Below are 11,757 nucleotides of genomic sequence, written 5' to 3' on the forward strand. Positions count from 1 at the left end.
CCCACGCCACCGGAACCGAAAGGAGGCCCAGCCGGAAGCAGGCCATCTTGGCCTGCAGGGTCTCCCGGCACCGGGACCCACCGGCAAGGGAGAGGCTCCGCGCCCTAGCCCGTCCTGCCTCATCCTCGGAAGAGGATGAGGACAGTGACAACCCCCGGCCCACAACCAAGCCGGGGGAGGGCTGGGCCCGGATCCGGGCCGAGGCCATCAAGGATGGGGACCTAGATCTCGCAAGGGATCTAGGTCCATTTGCGGCACCAGTTGTGCATAAGAGAGGAAAAGAGCCGAGGTGGGAACAGTCACCATACGTGGAAGTGAAGGAGTTGAGGAGAGCGGCCAAGGATTATGGGAGAAATTCTCCCTTCTTTAAAAATGTTTTAGACCTTACCTTTTCGGGACATTGCCTTGTACAACATGACCTTCGCTATATAGCGAAGGCCCTGCTGTCCCCCACAAAATTCCTTCTGTGGGAGATACATTGGAAAAAATTGATTAAGCCTCTCCTAACAAAGTATGATCTCAGGGAGGTGTTAGGAGACGGCGCAGAGGGACTTGAAGCTTTGGCAGGGGAGGGGGAATTTAGCAGACCTGAGGACCAAATTCTCCTTCCCGAGAATTTGTTAAGTGACATAAGGGACGCTGGGAAGGAGGCACTGCTGAAAATCCCCGATAGTACCACCCCTCTCCAAAACTTTTCATCAGTTCTTCAAGGCCCTGATGAAACTTTTATCAAGTTTGTGGACAGGTTAAAGGAGGCCATCAACAGGCAGATTGAGAACGTCGAGGCCCGAGAAGAACTTCTGCGAAAGATGGCCCTGACCAATGCCAACCCGAAGACCAAGAAGATCCTGAGGGCTCTTCCCCAGGATCCGGAGCCTACCATCGCTAAGATGGTAGAGGCGTGCACCAAGGCGACTTCAATGGAGCAAACAGTGGCATTTGCGGTGAGCAAAGGGGTGGGGGAGGCGATGGTAGACCTGATGAACACTCGCTGTTTCGGCTGTGGCCAGTTGGGCCACATCCGAGCGAACTGCCCACACTGGCCGCCAGATAGGTCTTACCACCCTTACAACCTCTCCCCGAGACCAACATACAGAAATCCCCGCTTCCATCGGCCGGGAAACGGAAGGCAGAGCGCGGTGATGGGCCGCGCCATGACACCAAATGGCCCATCCCAGCGCCCAGGGCTTCCATCTCTCCCGGAGAACCACGGCCCCAGCGGTACACTTCTCCGGACGTCCGCAGCCAGGAGGACGGGCTCCGGCTCCTCAGAAGAACCAGGCAACTGAACTGCGCCCGTCGCCAAGTCCTCCAGACCAGCCTTCACGTCATGTTTCCAGATGAGGACTTGGTTCGCGTCCCGGCGGGATTCCTGCCACCGCCCTACTGTGACTACCCCACCACTGTCTTGCTGTTAGGAGACACTGCCAACACGCCGGATGACCTCACTGTCATCCCAGAGGTCGTCTACTTCGAGCCAGGGACAGAGCTCACCGTCTCCGTGGTATGCTACCAGCCTCCATTCTCCTTGCCTAAGGGGTCTTCTTTAGCCCTTTGCTACATCTTGCATGTCCACACAGAAGACACCGGCATGGACCTTTCAACAGACCTTTCTTCGGATTTGGACTCTTCGGGCTTTCTTGTGCAAAATGTAAGCAGACAGAGACCTATTATTAAGACTTCTTTTGTTTTACAGGGAAAGTCCATCTCACTAGACCTGATGGCAGACACCGGCGCGGATGTTACCATCATTCCCCAGGCAGAGTGGCCTCGCGACTGGGAGCTGGTGTCCCCTTGTGGCACAATCTCCGGCGTGGGAGGTGCTGTCAATTCCCGCCGGAGCAAACATCTGGTATGTGTGGAGGGGCCGGAGGGTCAAGTTGCCACGATTAGGCCTTTTGTGGTAGCTTCCAATATCAAATTGTTAGGTAGGGACGTTTTGTCCCAATGGGGTGCCCGACTTGACATCCCTAGTCCTGCGTGGGATTTTTAGTCTGGGCCACTGCGGAGCGCACCTCCCCACCGCTCAATTGGAAAACAGACACACCGGTGTGGGTGGACCAGTGGCCCTTACCATCTGAAAAATTAAAGGCGCTCAATGAACTTGTGGAGGAGCAGGTATGCCTGGGGCATTTAATACCTTCCACCAGCCCCTGGAACACACCTGTCTTTGTGATTAAGAAACCCGGCAAAGACAGGTGGCACCTGCTCCAAGACCTACGCAGGGTTAATGATGTCCTCGAAGATATGGGCCCCTTGCAACCAGGCCTTCCCTCTCCCTCCATGCTGCCCCGGGATTGGCAGCTTGCAATCCTTGACATCAAGGATTGCTTCTTTAACATCCCTTTGTATCCCGGAGATGTTCCCAGATTCGCCTTCTCGGTTCCCTCCATCAACCGAGGAGAGCCATATAAGCGCTATCAGTGGACCACTCTGCCCCAGGGATTGAAAAATTCCCCTGTGCTCTGCCAAACTTTTGTGGCTCAGGTCCTTTCCCCGGTCCATCGCCTCTTTCCCGAGGCAATCTTTTTGCACTACATGGACGACATTTTAATTTGCGCCGCTGACGCGACCTACTTGAAAGCGGCCTTGGAAAAGACAATAAAGACCATCAAGGACTCAGGATTCCAAATTGCAGAGGAGAAGATCCAGCTGTCATCCCCCTGGAAATATTTGGGCTTCCTAATCACGGGAAGAACTGTCGCGCCCCAGTCCCTCACCATCAAGGACAACCCTCAAACCCTGCGGGACTTGCAGCAGCTCTGCGGCACCATCACGTGGATCCGACCGCTCCTAGGACTCACCACAGAGGAGCTGTCACCGCTGTTCCAGCTGCTGAAAGGCGACGGCGACCTGGCATCCCCACGCCACCTCACCCCGGATGCCCGAGAGGCCCTGGAGAGAGTCGCGGCTGCCATCAAGTCCCGCCAGGCACATCGGGTCGTGCGGTCCCTCCCCATCAACTGTGCCATCTTAGGTAAGTCCCCGAACTTACATGCCCTCTTATTCCAGTGGGACGACAGCCAGAGGGACTCACTCTTAATCATAGAGTGGCTGTTCCTCCCCCACCAGCCCGCAAAGACAGTCACCACCTTTCCAGAGTTAATGTCAAAACTCATTATCAAGGCCCGCCAGCGCCTCCGGACCCTCGCAGGGTGTGACCCAGCATGCATCTACTTACCATTAAATTTGGATCAACTGGATTTCCTCTTACAAACAAATGAAAATTTACAGATTTCGGTAGACAGCTATCCTGGTCAAATTTTAATACATTATCCCAAACACAAACTTTTTAAAGACACCTTGTATTTGGCCCCAAAATCTTTCAAAAGTAAGATTCCATTGAAAGGTGCTCTCATGGTGTTCACCGATGGGTCAGGTAGATCCCACAAGTCAGTGATCACGTGGAAGGACCCGGACAGTCAGAAGTGGGAGTCTGACGTCCAAATAGTTCAGGGTTCCCCCCAGATCGCTGAGCTTGCAGCGGTCGTGAGAGCCTTCAAAAAATTTCAACAACCTTTCAATCTCGTCACTGATTCGGTATATGTGGCCGGGATAGCAGAAAGGGCTGAACACGCCCTGCTCAAAGAAATTCAAAACAAAGTATTGTACAGCTTGCTCTCAAAACTCATTTGGCTTATCTCACATCAGAAGCAACCGTATCACATTCTGCATGTTAGGTCACACACAGACCTGCCAGGTGACATCACCAAAGGCAACCGGAGAGCAGATGCCCTGGCGATGCTGGCCACCTCCACTTCTGTAAACCCTACAGTTCTAAGACCTACCTTGCCAGATGTCCACATGCAGGCTAAGATGAGCCACGCCTTTTTCCACCAAAATGCTCCGGCGCTTTGCCGTCAGTTTAAAATCTCCAAGGAGCAGGCGCGGGCCATCTTAGCCACATGCCCCAATTGCCAATCCCACGCCTTACCATCCTTAGCGATGGGGGTTAACCCCCGGGGATTGGGGGCATTGGAAACCTGGCAAACAGACATAACACACTTTCCCTCCTTTGGGCGGCTGAAGTACATCCATGTGTCTGTGGACACGTTCTCGGGGGCAGTGTTTGCCTCCACCCACACGGGGGAAAAAACAAAGGATATCATCAAACACTTATACATGGCTTTCTCTACCTTGGGTGTCCCTAAAACTATCAAAACAGATAATGGACCAGGGTTTGTGTCCAAACAATTCATGGAATTCGTGCAACAATGGGGCATTGACCATATTACAAGTATCCCACACAACCCTACAGGACAATCAATTGTGGAGAGAAAACATCAAGAAATTAAAAAACTACTAGAGCAGCAGAATGATTCGGCCCTCACCACAAGCCCTGTAGAGAGGTTGTGCAAAGCCCTATATGTTCTCAATTTCATGAACTCTTCGGACCGCGAGCCAAACCCCCCAATACTACGCCACTTTCATAATAACACCAGGTCGCAGTTGAAAGAAAGACCACCAGTGCTCGTTAGAGACCCTGAGTCCAGGAACATCAAAGGTCCATACCCGCTGATAACGTGGGGGAGAGGGTATGGCTGTGTCTCCACAGAACAGGGCCCCAGGTGGATCCCAGGCAAGTTTATAAAACCATACCGGGAAGACATCGTGAAGGAAAGTCACCCCCCGGACCACTCCCCCGAAACGACAGCTCCAGCGGATACCACCGTCGCCTGGAGTCGGAGGAAAAGGAAGGGAAGCAGACCCATCGACGTCGCCACAAGGACTCTGATAACTAATCGATACTTCCCACCGGCTTGGACAGTTTACCCCCTGACCCCATCCCCAACCATTCCTTACCCTTTCCCGTCCTACCACTTTCCTCGCCCCCCCTTACCCTCACACCTGACCCCACATTTTTCTGTTTCAATGTTAATTTAAACGGGGGAGGATGGGGATTTGAGGGGACCCTTGGTCTTACTTCTTTTTGTATGTTCCAGTTATTAGATTACCGACCACCCAGATGGCAATTACATCAGCCAGAACACCCCGCAGCGACCGGCTTCCTGCAGTTGCCTTCATCACCATCTTATGGCTCCACCTGGCAGGAAGCTGGCTCGTGCCACAGCCCAAGGAAAACGTCTGGGTCACGCTGGCAAAGTCTATAGGACAAGAACAGCTTTGCATGGCCATGGGCAGTGTAGACAATCCGTTGTCTACATGCCTGGTGGGAGTCCCCCTGTCCGAAAATGATTTTCTGTTCACGGGGATGAAACTCAACCCGGCGGACTCCTGGATGAGTTGGATGAGGACACTACCACAGGCACTACAGGAACCCCAGGAATTGGACCTACTGGGGTCCACAAGGGTCCACTTTTGTATTAGGTTTTATACTAAGGCCCCACAAACAAAACCAGGGCAAAACATCAAAGACGTAACACCAGCAAATAGAAAATACATCAATGAGTGGTGCAATTACACAGGCTCTGTGTTGTCCAAGTCCTACCCATTCCCTAAGGAGCTCCCTCGGGGTGTGTTTCTCATCTGTGGGGACAGGGCGTGGGCTGGGATCCCCTCCAATACCAAAGGGGGTCCCTGTAGCCTTGGCAAGCTCACGACGCTAACCCCCAACAAAACCCAAATTCTGGATTGGAAGAAGAAAAGTCAATTGGCACGCAAAAAGCGATCGTATGGTGAATTTGACCCAAATTGCGATTCCGAAATTTATGATTGGAGTGAGGGAAAGAGGGTTGCCGCTTCTATTTTTCTACCATGGTACACGGCAGCGAAAGCCCTCGGTGAGATTTCTCACCTGGGGTGTTGGATGAGTAAGCAGGCAAACGCTACGTCTGCCGCATTATCAGACCTCTTGGCAGAAGAAGAGACCTCCAGGCACGCCACCTTACAGAACAGAGCGGCCATCGATTTTCTGCTGCTCGCCCACGGCCATAGCTGCGAGGACTTTGAAGGGATATGCTGCTTCAATCTGACATCGAAGAGCACATCCATCCAAGCCAACATCCAGCGGATCCAGGTGTTAGTCAAAGACTTAAAGACTGAAACCAGGGCTGTGGATGCAGTGAACAAGACCTTCTCCCAGTGGGGTGTTCCTGGGTGGGCCGTGCCAATCGTTAAAAGTTTAATTTGGATTTTGATTATTATTTTCTTAATTTCTGTAGCCTTAACTATCTTTAAGAAAATGTTAACGAGGAACTTGGGGAATGTTTTTTTAATAAATCAGAAAGGGGGAGTTGTGGGAGGGGTTCCTGCTCTCCCTTGGGAGGCAGCAACAGTTTAGAAATCAGCTGCTGCTCTCCACCCCAGAAGAGCTGTCCATCAATGTTTAGCATACTCCCCAGTTCCAGAAAGTTCAGTTATTCTGTTACCCCCATTGGCTCCTGTTAGAATACCACTCCTCCTCTGTACCCTGATTAGTTCTCTCTATGTCACCCCACTCTGTCTCCCCCCTTTACCCGTTGCCCGTTGGCTGTTCTGTACCCTAACCACTCCTACTCCTTTGCCCTTAATACCCAGCCCCGCCTTTCCTCGGGGTTTCCGGAGCTGGCTCCCTTCTGGAGAGTCCGTGCCCCCCGTTTTTCCCTCCTGTTCCTGCGACGCTCCTGAAATAAAGCCTCTAGGAATAAAGCCACTTTGGAGCCCTCTCGTCCTTACGGTGGAGCTATCCGGGTCCCGCCACATCCTCCCCGCGGACCAGTCCTCTGAGGGTTTTCCCCCGGACAGGCTGGGCACCCGGGTGAAGCCCGGAGGACTTGTATTTTAATACAGAATCTCTTGTCCTTGCATTAAGGTTTGTGTGTCCTACACCTACTGTAAAAAGATTTTGGGTATATTTATCTTCCACCCTCTCATAATGAAATGATGCCTTTGGAGAAAGGACTGTATTTAGGATATTCTATCTGTATCAAAATCCATCATAAGAAGGCAAATGTAAATCCAGCTGACAGGACACCTGATTACACACCTGAAGTTAAAAGTTCCATAACAGAGTAGTATATTTTGGAAGCAACCAAAAAACCCAAAACAATGGAATAGTTATGAGACAGATATATAATAAAGATACACAAATCTTGTATATATATATATATATATATATATATATATAAATCTCAAAAAACCCAAAAACACAACTCCAACTCGTTAGTACAACTATGGATTGAAGGGCAAATTTGGGGGTGAGTAGGTTGGCTCCTACCATGATGCTGGAAACAATGGCCTATTTTTTCAGACATTGCAGAAGGAACTGAATACAGGACAACTGTAGAGACAAAATCACTGAGGAAGGTAGATGTCTGTACCAATTTCAGCTAGGATAAAATTCTTCTCAGCTTCTGGTAACAATGCTTTTTTAGTTGGTACAAAACAAATGTTTTGTGCATCACCTGCATCTCTCTTTCTTGCTCTCCTTTTTATACAAACATTTTATACTAACATATGTTAGTAGCATACTTTATTTTTCATCAGTAATTAAACTGTTCTTACCACAACCCACAATGTACACTTTTTTCCCCTGAATTCTGCACCCAACCAGTCTGTGGATGTGGTGTGTGAGTGGCTGCCCGGGGTTAAAACAAACCCCCTTTTTTGTAAATAAAAAACAACCAAACATAAAACCCCCATAACCTTGAAAGCACAGGTAGAAATGAAATAGACAATAAATAACATTTAAACTAGTCCACAGGTAATCTGGACATGACATCTTTCACTATTAAAGTTATGGCACAGTTATAGATAGATATTTTTCAAAAAGTGAAACTGAGTACGGAAAGTAACCACAGAAAAGTACTCACACCATTGATCAAAAAGTCTTTTAGCTACACTAATCAAATGAGTCCAGTTTCAAATCCTAAAACCAAATATCAAAGAAAAGAGTTATCTTCCAATAACAGTGGCAAACAAATTTATTCCCTTCTAGAAGAACTACAAGAAAAGTTTCAATTTTGTAATCACAGATTAATTCAGATGATGGCTCATGAATTCTTATTTGCATAGTATATCTATGAAACATTATTAACACACTTATGAGTGTTTAAAAAAAACAAATGAAACCAACAAACAACAACAGCAAAAAACCCTCAAACCAACTAAAGCTCCCACAGAATTAGTGTTATGTGCAAGACAGACAGATAAGTAGGTTGTTACTGTTTGACAACAAAAGAGTACAGGAAGTACTTTCTACACTGGATGTACAACTAGCAAAATATGAACACTAAGAGTCAGGTTTCTCACGCCTCCATTACTACGTCCTGCTTTAAGTTCAGCCATCTGACCTCTGAGAAACTCCTGCAATCCTGAAAACTTATTCCCAAAATTTAAAGGCACAGTAACATCAGACTATGGAAAACATCACTGGCTCAGGTCCACCTAGACTCCTCTTTTTAGCTAATGTTTAGTTGAAGGAAGTCAGCACAAGGGTCAAAAGAGTAGCTTAAAAATGGAAAGTAGTTCCAAAGGAGAACAGTATTAAAGGAACAGAAAGAGAGCAAAAGGGACAGGAGAGGTGAGATATACCACATAAAAGGTTATGAAAGCATGTTCAAGGCGGCGGCAAACACTGTGGAACTACTAATGCCAAAATTGATCCACAATACACAGCAATACAAACTGTTTAATAATCAACACTGAAAACTTGTCTATGTAGCTCCAACACCCAGGGAAGCTATAAATACAGTGACAGGCCCCCTTGGCCAGTACTACACCAGTGATGCAAGTAAAAGTATACTTGTGAAGGGCACCTTACTAAGTTAACGGGTACAGTCAAAACATCTATGAGACAGCTTCTGGAGCTGATTTATGTGTCTGCACCTCCAGGCAATGCCTCACAACGCCGCTTCCAACGACAAACAAATGGGGTCGCGGAACGGGACACAAACAACACCCCAGAACCCTATCTATCCGTCTCCCCAAAGCCAGGCGCTGAGGCAGCTCCGGACCGGCCCGGCCTCCTCCGGCTCCCCTCTGCACTGAGTCCGCCCGGTGACACCGGCACCCCGGGGGCTGGCACAGTCCCTTCCCGAATCCTCAGGGAAAGAGCTGGCCCGTCCATCCCCCAATCCCGACCCACCTTGAGGAGGATGGAAGGCGGCAGCTGGTTGATGTCTGGGGTGGGCGGCGGCGGCAGCTCCCGGCAACTGTCGCCGGGGTACTCCAGCGGCTCCTCGCAGCCCGCCTCGCCGCCCCGCTCCTTCTCCTCCTCCCGGCCCTGCTCCTTCTCGTCCTGGGCCGTGGGAGGCGACGGCGAGGCGGGCTGTCCCCCCCCGCTCTGCCCGGCTGTGGCCCCTCCGCTCTCCCCCGTGGCGCCGGGCAGGGCGAGCAGCTGCGGCTCCGCCGGGCACTGGCAGGCGCCGGGCTCGGGCTCGGCGGCGGTACAGCGCGGCTGCTTGCAGGGCGGGCAGGCGGGCAGTCCGGCCCCCTTGCGCTTGCACACCATCTCGGAGGAGACCTCGCCGGGTGGCCCCAGGAGGCCCCGCACCGGCGACGGCAGCAGGCCGGAGAGGAAGAGGCGCTGGCAGCGGCCCGGAGGTTCCCAGGCGGCGGGCGCCAGGCGCAGGAGGCGGCGGGCGACGCGCTGCTCCGCGGCGGTCAGCGACACGTAGGGCGGCGGCGGCGGCAGCAGCGGGTCCCCGGCAGGCAGTGGCTGCTCCGGGGCGGGCGGGCTGGCGCCGTGCACGATGAAGCAGAGCATGCAGGGCCCGCGCAGGAAGCAGCTCCGGCTGCGCGGCGGCGGCACCTTCCCCCGCGGGCGGCGGCGATCCCGGCTTAGGCTCCTTGCCTCCTTCGAGAGCAGGTGGCCCATATAGGAAGGGAAGCGGCGGCAGCGGAAGGGCGGGTGTCACCTGCGGGAGGCGGCGCCGGGAGCTGACATGCTGCCGGCGGGCCGGGGCAGGAGGCGGCGGCGACGGCGGGGCTGGTTCCGGGACGCCGGGAGGGAGGGAGAAGCTTCCGCTACCGCCGGCCTGACCTCCCCCGGGCAGCGGGGGCGGCGCTCCGCGGGACGGCGCTGCTGCCACCAGCGGCCGCGCTGGGCCGTTGGAGGCTGGGCCGCGGGCGGGTGCCCGCCCTGTGTCGCATCGGTGCACTCGCTGTCTAAACGCGGGTCCACAGACCGCATACGGCATGTACGCCTGTAATATGTGCCTATATGCATTACCACAGAATCGTTAGGGGCTGGAAGGCACCTCTGGAGGTCATCTCGACCTACCCTCCTGCCAAGGCAGGGTCAGCTGGAGCAGGTAACACAGGAACGCGTCCAGGTGGGTTTGGAATGTCCTCAGAGAGGGGAGACGGCACGGCTTACCTGTTCTGGTGCTCTGCCACCCTCAACATGGCGTTCTTGTTGAGGTGGAACTTAACTGTGTTTTAGTTTATGCCCACACTGCCCCTTGTCATGTTATTAGGCAGCACTGAAAAGTCTGGCACCATCCTGTTAGCACCGGCTTTGAAGATATTTATACCCATTACTGAGAACCCCTTTCACTCTTCTCCAAACTAAATGGGCCCAGCTCCTGCAGTCTCTCCTTACAAGAGAGATGCTACAGGCCCACCATCATCTTTGTGGCATCTGCTGGACCCCCTCCCTTAGGTCATTGCCACATATATATATATATATATATACACATGAGACATATAAAATACATGCATATTTTTGAGGAACTGAAATAATTTTTTTTTGTGCTACACTTTGTAGGCAAATGTGAGAAGATCCCTTCCCATTGGTCTCGCATTATGTGCAGGACAGTGGCCGAGGTTTTGCAGTGGCAAAGCAACACAAGCTTAGAGACCACCAAGAGCAGTCTTCCAAGTTTTCTTCTGTCAACATCATTTTCCCACCAGCACTTTCCAGAAAATACTTGTTTTCTGCTGCTTTAATTCATTGTACATCTGGAAACAGGGCTCATATGGGACCTCTGACCCCCTATGCCCTCCTGCTGACACTCACCTCTAACTGCAGTGTGTTGAACCTCGATGCAGGTGCCCTGGTGTGTAAATCCTTGCTGGAGGCTGCACTGCTTTCATTAAGACTCTGCTTAGCACCCAGCAAAAGCAATTTGTTTCAGCATTCAGTTCTAAACAGTTGACTTAGCCGTGTAGTCTTAGATATGTAGTTTAAATATATGTGCAATTTTGTCTTTAGTAAAAGGTGTCTGGGGAAGGAGAAGGCAAGTTATAGCTAGAGTATATGTGGCTCAGTACTAATATTAAACAACAAAGGGCAGGAGAAGAAATGCACAGTATTTTATATTGTGTAGCATATGTTTTGGCCTTTTGCCCAGGGACAAGTTATGTTAGGATTAAAATACCCATGCTGCTATTATTTTTGTTTGTTACCTCTATAATTAGTCTTCAGCAGCTCTTTAAAAATGTTTCCTATGAGAAAAGTACTAAATATACCTTTGGATAAAAGGAGAGCAATAAAATATTTTGTTTGGATTTATACTTCAATGAGCTTCATCAATATAAACCACACCAAATCTTTGCAAAAAAAAAAATTTGGCAAGGCCTTTTCTGCTCTGTCGGGAGAATGGGTTGAAAAGCAGAAGACAGCTGGAAGTAACTCTTGGTAAGACTGTGTGAATAGCAGGCCAGTCATCCTAATATATGGACTGAGTTTAACAATGCCTGCGCTGCACTTGTGTAGCCCAGGTGTTGCTTCAGGGTTTCTCCACTTAGCATGATAATGGACATAAATTCACTCTTTGTGCCTTAGCCATTGGTTTGTGCCTGTCCCAGCTGCCTGCCAGTGGTGGCTCACACACTCCCTCCTCCCACAGACTGCAAAATTTTATTTCAGTAAGG

The 11,757-nt window shown here is 51.0% G+C and overlaps 1 protein-coding gene and 1 long non-coding RNA gene across 5 annotated transcripts in view; one reads left to right on the top strand and one right to left on the bottom strand.

The window, feature by feature from the left end:
• The window catches only part of FBXL17 (F-box and leucine rich repeat protein 17), a 289,124-nt gene extending 279,292 nt beyond the window's left edge, over positions 1-9,832 (bottom strand). For all 3 annotated transcript variants that reach the window (XM_053931275.1, XM_053931276.1, XM_053931277.1), the window contains exon 1: positions 9,026-9,832. In XM_053931275.1, the coding sequence (XP_053787250.1) occupies positions 9,026-9,757 (732 nt within the window). In that variant the 5' untranslated portion in view covers positions 9,758-9,832. The remainder of the gene's footprint in view (positions 1-9,025) is intronic.
• LOC128781599 (uncharacterized) lies at positions 9,672-11,397 on the top strand. Of its 2 annotated transcripts, XR_008428431.1 has the most exons (3): positions 9,672-9,748; positions 10,117-10,214; positions 10,649-11,397. It is a non-coding gene; the product is annotated as an uncharacterized LOC128781599 (long non-coding RNA). The 2 variants fall into 2 exon arrangements; XR_008428430.1 differs by lacking the exon at positions 9,672-9,748 and having other exon boundaries at positions 10,080-10,214.
• Positions 11,398-11,757: the final 360 nt, after the last annotated feature.

The sequence above is a fragment of the Vidua chalybeata genome, chromosome Z, assembly GCF_026979565.1.
Source record: "Vidua chalybeata isolate OUT-0048 chromosome Z, bVidCha1 merged haplotype, whole genome shotgun sequence".
NCBI classification, from domain to species: Eukaryota; Metazoa; Chordata; class Aves; order Passeriformes; family Viduidae; genus Vidua; species Vidua chalybeata.